This window comes from Mastigoproctus giganteus, chromosome 12 (genome assembly GCF_048544385.1).
Source record: "Mastigoproctus giganteus isolate SK-2022 chromosome 12, ASM4854438v1, whole genome shotgun sequence".
NCBI classification, from domain to species: domain Eukaryota; kingdom Metazoa; phylum Arthropoda; class Arachnida; order Uropygi; family Thelyphonidae; genus Mastigoproctus; species Mastigoproctus giganteus.
Window position 1 is genome coordinate 169,159,557 of NC_143586.1, and position 16,745 is coordinate 169,176,301.

General features: G+C 38.2%; 1 protein-coding gene across 1 annotated transcript in view; it reads right to left on the minus strand.

Annotated features, from left to right (window-relative positions):
• Positions 1–2,156: 2,156 nt before the first annotated feature.
• The window catches only part of LOC150077584 (uncharacterized), a 246,973-nt gene continuing 232,384 nt past the window's right edge, over positions 2,157–16,745 (minus strand). The window contains exons 14-15 of the mRNA XM_090385952.1: positions 12,902–12,970; positions 2,157–2,168 (exon numbers count right to left, since the gene is read on the minus strand). Coding sequence (XP_090242078.1) covers positions 2,157–2,168; positions 12,902–12,970 — 81 coding nt within the window. The remainder of the gene's footprint in view (positions 2,169–12,901; positions 12,971–16,745) is intronic.

The following is a 16,745-nucleotide window of genomic DNA, read 5'->3' on the forward strand; positions in this document are numbered from 1 at the left end:
CGCCCCATCTCGGCATAGGACCACAATGCCAATAATGGTCAGGGAATCGCTGCATTTTGAACACTAAACAAATCGCTGCAAAGGAGAATTGATCGAAAGATCAGTCCGCCACCCGATCCCCAGATCGAACCGCCAATGCAAAAGAATTGAACAGTGGTGGTCCTGATGCAGCGAAAATAAAAATAGAACAGATACGAGCACTCCAGTGCAAAGCCACACTACTGACAAAAGTAATCTTGACCAGTTTATATAGATGAATAATGTACTATGGATGGAAGCACAGGCACAGCCTTAGCAATTCGCCCACTACTATCATGTGATATAATTATACATATATTTGAATAACGTTTAAAATAGTTGGAAGCGGAACATTTTATAAAAAAAAAGGGGTACAGCATACATCAGAGGCAGCAAAAAACATATTCCTCTATGTGATGCTTGAAATATTACCATACAAATAAATTAGAATAAGCATTAAAATAAAAATAAAATAATGCCAGCAGTATGGCAAGACAAGAGCGAAAAAAGTCAAAATTAAACCTAAATTAAATCAAACCAAGCAGGGAACAACCGCTGTTCAAGTCACGGACCAAGAGCGATGCTGCTATCAGGATGCGAATAAAAAGTTCATGTCTTAAAATGACACCATGACAAGGCAAGTTAGGACCACCATAAGTCCTACTGGGAGAAGAAAACTCCAAAATAAAATTACCTTGTAGAGGACAGCAGTAACTACCAGTACCATGACGCGGGTGGAGAAGTGGACTTCATTCCGGCTCATTTTCAGATTACTTCAGGCGTAGTCGAACCAACAGATACAGCTGAAGTACTACAGTGTAGAAAGCAGGGGGAAACTACTGCACTATGCTTCCTAAGAATAATCACCACGGCTAATACAACGAGAGAGAGAGATGGCTCAGAGTCTCTGGCATCCCTTAAATGGGACAGGGGTGCTAAGAATCCCAGGGTGGCAAAAACTTTCATTAGGAAAAATAGGAACATGGAATGCGAGAACCTTATATGAAGCTGGGAAACTGGCAAATGTGGCTAGGGAAATGAAACACTGTGAAGCAGAAATTCTTGGTTTAAGTGTGACCAGATGGACTAACTCAGAAATCTGCCATTCTGATGGTTGATCTTATACTACTCTAGGACAGATGACAATACCCATAAAAATGGTGTGGGAATTATGATACACAATTCACTGAAAAAATCAGTAGCTAAATTTATTCCATACTCGGATCGCATCATTATGCTACAACTGCAGGGTAACCCAGTTAATGTATACTGGGTTACCCTACAGTGATACAAATATATGCACCTACAGCAGATAAGAGTGATGATGTTATTGAAGAATTCTACAGGCAATTGAAAGACATCACAAGTAACATCAAAAAACATGAAGTAAATATCATTACGGGGGACTTTAATACCATAATTGGCAAAGGAAAGGTACTCGACATTGTGGGTGATTTTGGATGGGGTTTATGAAATGAGCGATAAGATCGGCTCATAAACTGTCAAGGGGGAGAGCATGATAATAGCAAACTCATGGTTTAAACCCCCCGCCAGACAGCACTATACTTGGAAACACCCCCCCCCCCAAAAAAAAACAATCCAGAGATTACAACTAGAAATCAGATTGACTTCATACTGATAAATAAACGTTTTAGAAAGTCTGAAAGGAGCCAAAACATAAAACCTGGTGTGGATGCAGATTCCGATCATGATTATTAACAGCTACTATCAAAACAAGTTGAGATCCTTTAGGAAAGAAAATAAAAAAAGCAGATTAAATTGCAAAAAACTCAAGGTCTTACTGTGAAAGAAAAACTGAGTAAAGAGCCGAACATAAAATTAAACAACAGAGTAAGAGCTGAAGATGTAAATGATGAAAAGATGAAGTCTGCTAAGATCTTTAGCAGTATTGGAAAAGAAATTCTAAGTGATGAAAAACAACCTGCAAACAAGGAGTGGATGACAAAGAAGATCCTAAACCTAATGGATGAAAGAAGGAAGCTCAAAAATGGTGCTCCAACTAAATACCAGCAGATCAAAAAATGATAAAGAGGAAAATTAAGGAAGCAAAAGAAGAGTGCATGCTAGAAAATTCAACAGATATAGCAGAATTAGAACAAAGGCATGGTAATTTCCATTTACATAAGAAGCTAAAAGAATTAACAGGAAATACAAACAGAACCATGTTTAGTCTCCAGAGCTAAGTTCCGGTCAACCCTTCCCCATCTCTTCCATCATGCAGTATGACTGATGAATTCTAAGGTTATGATGAACGTCATGGCGAGATCCAATCTTCCTTACATTTCCAGGTTACGGCACTAAAATCGTGTTCACAGGCCAGCTGTTAGTTAGTACACTGGACCGAATCTACTAGTAACTCTTTAGAAGGCTTCCGGATCAGCTAGTGTATAATCTTGCTACCTCTACTCTGTCAGTTGGTGACTGGAGGGAGTCTGAGTAGTGTGTATGCGGGGAGCATTGTCAAGGCCACATTATGTCAAGGATCTGGGTATGTTCTTCCCATGTGTACGCCATATCCAAAAATTTCATTACTTCATACAGCATGTGCCCACCCAAATTTTTTTACTAATGAATACACCACGAATTCTCAAACTAACAGAATAAGCTTATCTGCGAAAAGATCTAAACCTCCCAAACACTTCCTAGTTCATTTCACAAATATACGTGGTCTCAATTCTAATCTCAAGGATGTCCATTTCCACTTGTAGTCTGCCAAACCTCATGTACTTTTTCTGACAGAATGACATTTATCGGTTAATTCAACTACTGCTAATCTCAGTTGCTAAATTATTCACTGTATAATTCCTTTTGCCTCAAAGGTGGTACTTGTGCATATGTCCGTTCCAATATTCCCTGTCAGAGAATTGATAATTTGGAATCGCCTCTCTTCGATCTTCTTAAAATCTCTCTACTTCACTGTGTCAAATTGATCTGTTGTCTCTACCATTCTCCCAACTCCACTAATCACTTGGAGCTCTTTGACTTCCTCTTTTTGCAACTTGACTTTCTCCAGTGCAACTTTCCTAACCGTGACGTAATTTTCTTTGGTGATTTTAATGTTCACAACTCCAGCTGGTTTCCATTTTCTACTCGCACTGACCCAGCTGGTCGAGATGCTGAGGCTTTCGCAATTTCTAATGAACTTGCACAGATTGTTCATTTACCTACAAGAATACCAGACAATTCTAACCTTACAGCCAACACACTTGATCATTTTCTCACAAACAACCATTCTAAGTACACGGTCGAAGTGAGTGGTCTTTTAGGTACCTCAGATCACAACTTGGTGATTGTCTCTTCTCCAATGGAGCCTTTATCTCATGGCTATTCCCAACCTTGTATTGTTTGGCATTACAAAAATGCAAAATGGGATGACCTGCGAGATTTCTTTTCTTCTTTTTCTTGATAGGATTACTGTTTAAAAATTTCTGATATCAACATTCGCTCAGATTGTGTCAGTGAAATTATTCTTGTAGGAATGGAATCCTTTATTCCACACTCAACTTTAAAATCTCGTCCTTTATCTAAACCTTGGTTTTCCAATAAATGTGCTAAGGCTGCTCAAGAGAAGAACATTGCATATTGTAATTGGCTTGTTTCCAATTCTTCAGTTTCATTTTCTGCCTACACCAAAGCTCGCAACAATTGTAAAGCAGTCATTAATCAGTCCAAACTAGAGTTTGAACAGGCTAAGAGTAGAAAACTTGCTTCTTGCTCCAATGGTAGCCAAGCATTCTGGTCTCTTGCCAAAGCTATTGGCCACAACTTTTGCCCATCTCTGCTCCCACATCTGTCAAAACCAGATGGTTCTGTTGTCACTTCAGCCAAGGATAAAGTCGACCTGCTAGCATCCCATTTTTCTTCCAAATCATGTATTAATGATCTTGTTAAAACACCTCCCACCATTCCCAACACACTCCATTTAATGCCTCCTGTGATCTTCCGTCAAAAGGATTTTGACAAATCTCGATACTAAGAAAGCTCCAGGTCCTGATGGTATTTCTCCACTTGTTCTCAAAACCTGTCCTCCTGTACTTACTCCTGCTCTTTGTCACCTTTTTTCACTTGCTTATTCCACAGGTGTTTTTCCTTCTGCTTGGAAATTTGCTCATATCCAGTCAGTTCCTAAAAAGGGTGACCAGTCCCTCCCATTCAATTATCGCCCCATTGCAATTACTTCTACTCTTTCCAAAGTAATGGAGAAATAAATTAACTGCCAACTCTTAAACTACCTACAAACCTTCCTTCTGATCAATGATCATCAATATGGATTCCATCAGTGTCCATCCACTGGTGATTTTTTCTGGCTTATGTTACCCATTTATGGACAAATTCAATGGAAAGGTTCGGTGAAACATAAGCAGTTGCTCGACATCTCCAAGGCTTTCAATCATGTTTGGCATAAAAGTCTTCTAAACAAGCTTCCATCTTATGGTTTGCCAACTGCTTTTTGTAATTGGTTATCCAGTTTTCTCTCTGATTGTTCACTGAGAGTGATGGCAGATGGCTCTTTGTCTTCTAACTTCTCCGCTAATGCTGGTGTGCCAAAGGTTCGGTTCTTTCCCCCACTCTTTTCCTCTTGTATATTAATGACCTTCTTCCACTGACTGGAAATCCTATTCATAGTTTTGCTGATGATAACACATTGCATTCTACTTTCCATTTTAAGAAACTTTGCCCTGCTTAATCAGCTTCAACTTCTCGAATATCTGCTACCAATTCCTTAAATGCCGATCTCCAGTAGGGCAAAGACAACATAGTTGATTTCAATCCTTCTAAAACTTAGTCTTTTCTTATATCTCGCGAAAAGGTTTCTTCTGCTCCTATGCTTGTCTTTGGTGACACTCCGATTTCTAGGCCAAATGATATAACTCTTTTGGGGATTATCCTGACTTCTAATCTCTCTTGGCACAAGCACATTACAAATATTGCTTCCTTTGCATCTAAAAAACTTGGTTTTCTCTTTCACTCTCGGCGTTACTTTTCTTCCAAACAGCTGTTCACTCTGTACAAATCATAAATCCATCCTACCATGGAATACTGTTCCCACATCTGGGGCAGTGCACTCAAAAGATCTCTCAGGCTTCTAGATTCCATTCAGAAGAGGGCAGTTAGGTTAATTAATGACTCCTCTCTAACAGAGTCTCTCCACTCTCTGTCTCATAGATGTACTGTTTCTGCTGCATGCCTTTTTCTACAGATACTTCCATGGGCACTGTTCTTCTGAATGGCCTTCTGTAATTCCTGCTCTCTCCTTAAAAACAGTCTGAACACGTGCAGCCACCAGCCAACATCCATTTCCTGTCCAACTTAAATCTCACAGAACCAACTTTTCATCTTCCTCGTTTATTCATTCAACTGCCATTTTCTGGAACAACCTTCCTTCATATGTATTTCCTGAAAATTACAGTCTACAGAAGTTCAAGTATAATGTCAACAAATATTTTCTTTCATCTTCTCAACTTCCAACCCAAGCACGGTACCAAGTACTATAGGCTCTAATACCTCTCGTGTTTGGGGTTTTCATAAAAAAAATAAAAAATTAAAAAAAGAAGGATGCCATGCACAATTGTTGTTGTTATTTGATCTTTAGGAGCATTAGCAATTAAGGCCATATTGCTCTGGGAATATGTGGTGGTCATTCCCTGACCTTCCCGCATCCTCCGTATTTGGTAGTCACGGGCTCAAACCCCGGTATAATCAAGAAGCGTGTACAATGCAGTGCTGCTCCTGCCCACCTGGCTACAGAGGTGCCGTCATACACAATAAAGAATGCCTAGAATCAATTAGTTTTAAGAGGTGATGACAGAAAGATGTGGGAAACTTACATCAAGATGATTTTTGATAATGCCAGACAGGATGTAAATGTTGAAATACCTACAGAGGAAGGCCTTGAAATTCTAGTCTGAAGTAAAATATGCTCTGGAAGGGGCAAAGACTGGCAAGGCAGTTGGCCCAGATCAACTCCAAAATGAAATAGTGAAATATCTCACCAAAATATTCAATAAAATATCATTCTTCTCTTTCTTGGTGATTTCCTTCTACTTATGACTCTCTCTCTCTCTCTCTCTCTCTCTCTCTCTCTCTGGGTAACTCGGGAATTTTTTTTTTTGGCTGGTGCAGCATAAGCCACAAGCTTCCTTGCACCATATAGCTAATAATAATAATAATAATATATCTAAATGGAACACTACCTAACAATTGGTTGAGGTCTTCATTCATCCCTCTTCCAAAGAAGAACAACATCACCTCATGCAATGATTTTCGTCTTATTAGTATGATGAGCCATACGTTGAAGTTGCTGCTACGGATAACTCAAAACAGGATATACAAAAAATGTGAATCGGTAATCTTTGACAACCAATTTAGATTTCGAAGCAGACTAGGCAAAAAAGAAGCTCTCCTAGGTATAAACTGGTTGTTACAAAAATGTAGAGAACACCAGAAGACAGTATTAATCTGCTTCATAGACTTTGAAAAGGCTTTCGATTGGGCACAACATGTAAAGCTTATAGAAGCAACTTAAAAACCTAAATCTTGATGAATAGCACATCAGTCTCGTGAAAGAAACTGTAACTGTCGACAAGGGTGAAACTAACGAGATCAATATAAAAAGAGAGGTAAGGCAGGGTTGTATTCTCTCGCCCATGCTTTTAACATCTATTCTGAAGTTATTTTCCAAAATGCATTACGGGAAATTAAAGAAATACAGGTCAATTTTGAAAAATAATTTGCCAGTTAAGGTTAAATTTGAAAGTGTCTGCAATTCTGCCCAGACATGATAGGAGGAAGTATATGATTATGTCTGGGCAGGCATGATAGGAGGAAGTATATGATCAGAGCCTTGTCAATCAATTTGGCACTAGAGAAAAATTGTGCAAGACTCATGGAATAGAATTTTTCTCAGCGTGATCTGTGCCTGTTAACAGGAGAGACTGCTTCTACAGGGATGGGATACACATAAATAGAAAGGGTACAAGCAGGGGTGGGCCATTCCAAGGGTGAAAGGGGTGCACTGCATCTGGGCACCAACATTCAAGGGATGCCTAAAACTTACATACATATATAAAGAAAATTTTAAAGTGGAGCACCAGATTTAAATTGGCCCCTAGGTGCAACATATCCAAGGAACACCCCTGGGAGCAAGAATATTTGCTGATGCTATCAAGGCAGTGTTAGGTAAGTCAGAAAACTGATAGCTGGGAGGGATACAGCAGCTAATAGATTAACAGTAGCAGATGGCAGAGGTGAAACTGATTCTTGCACTGCTTCTATTGGAATGTGCAGCAGCATGAAAAAAAAGGTGCTGGGGATTTCAGACTCTTGGGAGTCATAGCAGAACAAGTAAATATGGGCTGTGTCAGGGTAGCTAAGAATAGGAACAGGTGCATATATAGTGTTAGTAGAGCATACGATGCAAGCAAGAAAGCTTATGCAGCATCAGCCAAAAAAAATTTTAAAAAAGCTCTCGTTTCACCCCTCCGTTCATTCCAAATACCTGTCCAGTTCAGCCTTAAATTTATTTAAGGCTATCAACTTCCACAACAAAAGATGGTAGTCTGTTCCACAAATTAACTACCCACTGGCTAAAGGCAAACTTCCGCACATCTATCTTGCAACTGTCTTTCCTCAATTTGAATTTATGACCTCTCAGGTGATTATTCTAAGCAAGAAGAAGAATCCCATCAACATTTAGCATGCTCAAATTATTCAAGGTTTTATACACCTCAATCAGATCACCTCGCAGGTGCCTAGTCTCCAGACACCGTAATCTGAGAAACTTAAGCCTTTCTTCGAAAGAGCAACCCTTCGTTCCATTCACTAATCTTGTCCCCTTTCTGTACTCGTTCCAACAGCTCTACATCCATCTTAATATAAGGCCTCCAGACCTGTTACAGTACTCAAGGTGTGGCCTGACCATCGCCTTATACAAGGGGATAATCACCTCCTTATCCCTACTAGAAAAATTCCTGTATATCATTGACAAGACACCATGAGGTACTGTTGCGGACCATCTGCACTGCTCAGAAAACTTCATATCTGCCTGCACAATTACCCCCAGGTCCTTTTCATTCTCTACCGCTGTCAGTGTAGTACCACATAGTTGATACGTTACTCTGGGGTTACTGCTTCCCATATGTAGTACTTTACATTTATCAATGTTAAACTTCATTTGCCATCTCTCAGCCCATCTGTTCAACTTTTCTAGATCCTGTTGCAGCAGAGTACTGTCATTAGTGTTCTTAACAACCCTGCCAACCTTCGTATCGTCTGCAAACTTGGATATTAAGCCTGATATACCATCATCAATATCATTTATAAATACAGAAAACAACAATTTGTTTGTTTGTTTGTTTTAGGATTTTATGGCGCATTAGCATCTAATGCACAAAGTCAAAAAGATGTAAAATATAAAACTATAATATTACAAATGTTTGTATATTATTGTAAAAGAGTATACGATATAAAACATTCATAAAGCATAAAACAATAAAAACATTATAGATAGAGTTATTTAGATTAATAAGTTGTAAAAACTTAAAAATAGCTGACACGTTGTGATTGTCCGATAAAATCTGTCTGAGTGTATAAATTTCAGACAGATGGCTGAAACATAAACGATGGTCATTATAAAAAGATGGACATTCAATTAAAATATGACGGACTGTTAAAATGATTCACTATATCTTCAAACAGGCCTATGGGGCTGAGAAATTCCATACTGCAATAATTAAAGACAAACACCAGCCAAGGAATAAAAAATTTTTACTATAAAAATAATGTGATACACTATCGGAAGACTAAAATATTAGAATAAATTACGATATAATAAACTACGATAATTTTTTTTTTTTTTTTTTTTTATAAACTACGATTTTTTATCGTAATTTAATGTAATATTTTAGTCTTCCAATAGTGTATCACATTATTTTTATAGTAAAAATTTTTTATTCCTTGGCTGGTGCTTGTCTTTAATTATTGGAGTGTTAAATGATGTCACAATTTCTACACATAGGACGATTGTCTGCCCTCAGCAGATAGAAAACAACAATGGACCCAACACTGAACCCTGAGGGACTTCACTAATAACATTAGTCCACGATGAGCAGTGTCCATTGATTACCACTCTCTGTCTTCTCCCCCTCAACCATCCCTTTATCCATAGCAGCAATTTGCCTCCAATGCCACACTGCTCCAATTTGTGCAGCAGTCTTCCAGGTGCAACAGTATCAAAAGCCTTTCTAAGATCCAAATATATGATATCAAAATTATTCCCGGCATCCAGTTCCTTTGTGACCACATCATAGTATCCAATCAAATTGGTCAGACAAGACCTCCCTTTAACAAACCCATGCTGTGTCTTAACTATTACTGCAGTCTTGTCTAGATGATCTTGCAGTGCTTCTTTAACCAGTGACTCTATTATTTTCCCCGGAACACAAGTTAAAATAACAGGTCTATAGTTACTTGTGTCACCTTTTGAACAACCTTTGTGAATTGGTGATACATTTGCACACTTCCAGTCCATGGGGACCTCCCCTGACTCCAAGGAAGCTCTCATAATTATGGCTAAGGGTTTGCTTACTTCCTTTGCTGCCTCCTTTAATATAACTGGATAGATCCCATCCACCCCAGGTGCCTTCCTTATGTTTAACTTCAACAATTTCTCCTCCACTTTGCTCTCAGTTATTAGAAAATCACTTAGCTCCGTGTCTAAGTTTGATAAACTTTTGACATTCTCCTCTTTGAATAACTCCATAGATGCAAATTTAGGGGCCATATTATAAGTTTACACAATGTAGTAATTAGAACACAAATTCAATAAATTTGTCATATAAACTCAACACAAAAATTCACATCAACTAAGTTCGGTACTCGTTAGGGGGAACACACAGCAAAAATAAATCACTAAAATTCAAAAGACACAAAATTTTCAAAATAATTAAATGGAAAATATTTCTGGCTGCACAAATTGTAACTAAAAGCCACTATTTCAAATGTCAATATTTTCATTTTATGGTTTTCAGGTTCGCTTTATTTTCACACAAACCATCTCTTGATAGTGTTTCACACAAATGGTCTGCTTGCGACTAATTCTTTGTTTGCATATCGTAAACAAAACAACTGGATCACAGGCTGTGAATAGGTTCGTCTTAATTGGCTCCTCGGAATATTGTAATTAGAGAGTGTCCCACGGCTTTGAGGGGAAGGGCTAAACAATGTCTAGGCAGAGAGAGGTGTCTACAGCAGCCACTATTTCAATCTTTAGCAGTTTCACTTTATGGTTTTTACATTCCCTTTATTTGTTTTTTTCACAGCAAGAATCTACTTGTGGCTAATTCTTCCTTGTACTGGCAAACAAGATGGTTTGGTTGCTGCCTATAAGCAATACATTTTATGATCTTTTTATTATATATATATATCTGTACTGTAATATAGCAAAATAGCATTAAGATATGCTCAGAAGGACCAAATGAGTTATCAGAAAAATTAATAAAAGCAAAGAAGAATAAGATTATTATAATACTTGCATGTTTAATTATAACTTGTATGATTTTTTTGTGAATTTTAATCGGTGATTTTCATATTATTAAACTGTGATTATTGTCAGTAAATGTGGTTTTTGTGAACTGATTATTAGTATTTAGATGTTAAATAATATATATTTTCTTTTGTTTCCTATTTTGTTTTCTCATATTCTCTTATTATAGCATTCATAAATACACAGATCTGTTTGTAAAATATACATATGTTGTCTGGAGACTAGGCACCAGCGAGGTGATCTGATAGAGGTGTATAAAGCCTTGAATGGTTTGAGCATGCTCAATGCTGATGGGATTCTTCCTCTAGCTGAGAATAATCACCTGAGAGGGCATAAATTCAAATTGAGGAAAGACAGATGTAGGATAGACGTACGGAAATTTGCCTTTAGCCAGCGGGTGGTTGGTTGGTGGAACAGACTTCCATCCCTAGTAGTGGAGGTTGATAGCCTAAATAAGTTTAAGGCTCAGCTGGACAGGTATTTTGAATGAACAGAGGGGTGAAGTGGAAGTGGGTTCTTTTTTTTTTTTTTTGGCTGATGCTGCATAAGCTTGCTTTCTTGCATCAAATGCCTCTACTAATGCTAATGCTAATATGTTGTAAACATTAAATAAAATAAAAAATATACACATATACTACATACATTCTCCCGAAGTTTACATTCTTCCCCTCAAGTGCATGTACCCCTGAAGTTCACATTCTCCTCCCTGGTGCAAACACTCTGGATTCAACACTGCCACATCATATGTCCATCCTCTCCAATAATTTGTCTAGTTCCTGCTTAAATTTATTCAAACTACCCACTTTCACAACAACAGATGGAAGATTGTTCCAACAATCAACCATCTGCTGGCTGAAGGCCAGCAGATGGTTGACACATTTATTCTGAAACAATCCATCTTCAATTGGAATTTATGCCTCTCATTGTGTAGTCTGAGCAATAGCAAGAATTCCGCCAGCATTGAGCTTGCTCAATCGTTTAAAAGCCTTAAACACTTCAAACAGAATCTTTAATCTCTAGACACTGCAATTTGTACAAATGAAGCCTTCTTGGTAAGACCACCCTTTTGCTCCCTTCAAAAACTTAATTTCCCTTCTCTGTACCCATTCCAGTAGATCTACATCTTTCCTAAAATGAGGCTTCCAGACTTGCATGCAGCACTCAAAATTTGGCCTAACCACTGCTTTGCACAAACTACAAAATTCTGTTTAACCTTTGCTAGCAGTTCCTGTATATCACTGACAAAACTCCATGAGCTGTCCTGGCAGCCTGTATGCACTGTCAGAGAATTTTATACCTGACTGCACAATTACCACTAGGTCTTTTTCATTTTCCACTACACAGTTGGTAAGTTAATTAATTACTGGTGCCCATACAGTACCTTGCATTTATCAAGGTAAAGTCAACTGCCCCTTTCTAATTCCATCCGCCTAATTTTATTAAGTCTTGTTATATGATTAGTGTCAAATTTAACATATGTGTTAAAATTAATGCTTGTATTGAAGTTACTTTATGTACACAGAATAAAGTTTGAAAAAATTTTGAAAATAATTTTGAATTACAGCTCAATGTAAAAGTAAATGTTCACATTTAGCTATGAATTCCAAACTTTTACTTTTCAACCATTACTTATAAATTTTTGGAACATTTAAAATTTCTGAATGTTGTTGAGAAACAACATTCCAAAACTACAGCACATTGGGTTAACTCTCTCAAATATAGGTAGTAGTAGTGGCATGTGATGCAAGAAAGCAAGTGCATATGAGCTTATGCAGCATCAGCCAAAAAAAAAAAAAAAAATCAAATCACACCATTCCCTCCAAATGCCTGTCCAGTTCCTCCTTAAATTTATTTAACCTATCAACTTCCACAATGACAGATGGAAGTTTGTTCCAGCAATTAACCACCCGCTGGCTAAAGACAAATTTCTGCACATCTATTCTACATCTGTCTTTTCTTAATTTGAATTTATGCCCCCTTAGGTTCGTAATCTGAACAAGTGGAAGGCTCCCATCAGAATTCAGCAGGCTCAACCCATTCAAGGCCTTATACACCTCAATTAGATCACTGCACAGGTGCCTAGTCTCCAGGCACTGCAATTTGCAGAACTTAAGCCTCTCTTGGTAAGAGGATCCCTTCATTCCCCTCACCAATCTTGTTGCCCTTCTCTGTACACGCTCAAGCAAATCTACATCCTTTCAGGTAGCAGCAAACTTGCTAATGAGCATTAAATCAGATTTCAAACTATTTTAAATTGTACTTAGTAAAAAGTTTATTTTAGAAAAACTTACATAGGCATAAAAAATACATTCCACTTACTTTTTGAAACACTTCGTTATATGTATTATCTTCATCAGATGCATCTGCTTGTTCAGTATATGCATTATCCTAAAACAAATAATTTTGCTTTAATTTCAAAAAACAAATCACATTTCTTGTAAAATATAAAAATAGAAAAAGAGAACTAGACTGTAATAAAACACAAAACAGAGGAACCCGAACTATTTATTAGCAGTCTGTTTCTAAAATTTTGAGATTCAATCTGCCTAACATTTCAAGTTCTAAAACAGTATTTGCGGGCCAACTGCTAGATCTAAAACAGTATTTGCAGGCTAGCTGCTAGATAGTCCATTGGACTGAACCTATTGGTAACTCTCTAGAAGGCATCCATATCAGCTAGTATATACAATCTTATTGCCTTTATTCTACCAGCAGTGACTGAAAGGAGTCTTGAGCAGTGTGTATGTGGGGGAGGCATTGCCAATGTACACAGAAAACTTCACATTATGTCAAAGAGTTGGGTATATTCTTGCTGCATATACACCATAACCAAAATTCTCATCATTTCATACATATACATCCCCTCAACTTTTACTTTACTACTGAATACATTATGAATAGTCAAACTACTGTAACAAACTTATGTGGAAAAGATTTAAACTTCCCAAACACCCCCATTAATTTCACATATATATGTGGTCTCAGTTCCAACTCAATGATGTCCATTTCCACTTACAGTCTGCCAAGCCTCACTTACTTTTTCTGAAAGAATTCCAATTACTGGTTGCCTCAAGAACTGCTCATCTCAATTGTCCTAATTATTTGCTGTACAATTCCTTTTACTTAAAAGGTCATACTTCTGCATATATCTGTGCTGATATTCACTGTCAGAGACTTAAGCAATTTGAAATCTCCTCTTTTCAAAGATCTTCTTTGAATTAAAATCTCTCTATCCCCTTCTGTCAAATTTATCTGTTGCCTCTATCATTCTACAAACTCTTTGACTTCGTTTCTTTGAGAATAAAGTTTCTCCAGTAAAACTTCTCTAACAGTGAGGTAATTTTCTCTGGCAATTTTAACATTCATAACTCCACTTGGCTTCAATTTTCTAGTCACATAGACCACGATGGTTAGGATGCTGAGACTTTTGCAATTACTAATGACCAGATTGTTTATTTACTTACCAGAATATCAAGACCATCCTAACTGTGCTCCTGCGCTTACCCCTATTCTATGTCATCTGATTACACCTTCTTATTGCCAAATGGGCTAGCCAGGTGGGCAACCCAAAGGTCGCGGGTTCGAATCCCGCCTCAGGCTTGGATCAAAGTACTGCAAAAACCTTGGGAGGTGCATTATGGCCACAGAAGTCGATGCGCCAACAACTACCAAAAAAACACCTTCTTATTCCACTGGTGCTTTTCCTTGGAAATTTTCTCATATCCAGCCAGTTCCTTCTTCATAAATATACAGTGTGGTTAAGTTGAGAGGAATTTGCCAAAGGGTGGCACAACTCTTCAAAGTAAACAGTCGAGGTGAGTGGCTCTCTAGGCACCTCAGATCACAACTTTGTGATAGTCTTCACCAATGGAGTCTCTCTTTTGGTTAATTTCAGCCTCATGATCAAGAATGCAAAGAGTGCAGAGTGTGTGTGTTTAGTGTCAAACAGCACCAGGGGTTTCCCCCCCATCTCCACGTAGTATACATTGTAGGTGTGAAACAGAACACTGTCAATGCCAGAGGTTTAAAAGTGTATGGATCTTGTATATGTGTAGCATTGTGTACCATTGTTCCTCTGGTCATTTGGCCACTGGGCCCCTAATGGGACTCAACGGTGCCCACACTCTGCCCCGTGGAGGCAGACCAGGTACACGAGTATTATAGTTATTTACTCTGGCAGGTCCTGCCACCTAATTTCCTGAGATTTCAGTGGTTAGGACCTTTAAAAAAAAAAACCGCTATAGATAGGGGTCAGCCACAAGAAGTACTAGTTATGCGATTTGATGTCATTAAGTTTTTGGGTGTAAGGCTCAAGCAATTTAACAATGATTCAAATGCTAGTAGTTGTAAGTTAGAGGGGGGGGAGACAGAGATATGGGATACATAGAGAAGATGACCCCCAAATCAGTGGAGCAGGCCTACCCCACCAGAGAGGAAAGAGGGGCGGAAGGGGGGGAGGATACCGGAGGTAAAGGACTACGCAAGGGAGCGTGGCTAGGAACGCCTAATGGCAGCAACTGAGCTGTGCTGGTGGTTGTATCCCACCTGGGACAGCATGCCAGCTAGGAACAACCAACAGCATGGATGACCTTGTGGTCCATAACATTCCCATGGCCATCCATCTGGTGGAGAAGCTGGAACAGAACATGCAATTTATATTATTCGCTCACACACAAAATTTTTTTTTTTTGCATTTGATAGATCTTTTTTTTCTTTGCATTTTATATATATATATTTTTTTTTTCCCCTACATTTCTAGGCAACATTTTATAGTTTTTAAATTTTACAACTTTTTATATATATATTTTTTCATTCATCCATCATTCTCATTCACACCAAGGATGGGTGACTTATTAAACAAGCAAAACTGATACCAAGCTGTCAATCTCGCCTGCCCAATTATTGCTTTTAAAATAATTTAATACTTGTTTAAAGACAAAGCAACAATTTAAACAAGCAATAATTTAAAGAAAGCTCACACAATTTAAATGACATACAAATAATAATAAAAAAAAAGAACACACATTTATATAACAATTACACTAATGCTAAATTTTTCCTTTTTTTTTTTTTTTTTCTTTTTTAAACAAACTTCCTGTCACACTTTTACATTCTGCTTTCGACATTTATACATTCAACACACTATTTCTCGCATTCATTCACTCATCCAGGCACACACTTTTACATCCTTACATTCACACAGCCCATTTCACTCAGACTCCACAGTCATTTGCTAATTTTACTCAATTTCCACATTTACTCTTTCAACACTCACTCCTCACACATTCATCCCTCACACACCCCCAGAGGTATAAATTATCATTCACTCACCGTTCCTAGCATTTCTATTCATACTCTCGCCTTTACATTCACTCCAATTCTCATTCATTCAATCCTCATTCATACTAGCATACTTCAGAAACCTGCAGCTTATTAGTTTTTTCCAGCTGACAGGTAATCCTGGCTGCATGTCTATATCAGTCTCTTTAAAGTCCTTTCTGCGAGTGTTGTCATGTTTGGGAACTCAGTCTGTTTTGGTTGGACGTATGCTATGATGAGGGCAATACCAGCCTGCCTTTATTCCCATCAGTCACGTTTGGTTATTTTCCTACCTCTATGGTCCACTGGCAATGAGCCATAGGAGTCCCCAGGGGCAGGGCGTCAACTCTGGTAAAGTCCCGGTAATTTCTGATTCAATTCGGGTATGTTCAGTCATGTAGAGATTTTGTCATTCACTGGGCATGGGGAGGGAAATGGGCTGGTTATATATTTGGTCTATTGATTTTCTACAGGGACTAATTGAAGAGCCTATCTCTGCAAGGTTTGGCAGATTTCAAAAATGGTTTGAGCATACTTGATGAAGGCCTTGTAAAAGACTTCCTCCATGATGAAGTGGTGTTCTTGGCCCCTAGGAAGGGGTCCAAATTTTTGTGATTAACTGTCTACGTTGATTTTCATAGATTACACAGTCATATAGAACGTGTGCCCAATCCTCACTTTTGCCACAGGTACGGGGGGGGGGTCATTGGCTAGTCCCAAAGAGTGCAATTTAGCTTTAAGGGATCCATGACCTGTCAATAGAAATGTGGTATAAAGTCATGGAGCATACCACTTAGGTGGTTTTGGGCTAACCATAGCCACCTGTGGAAAAAACCTTTTGGTA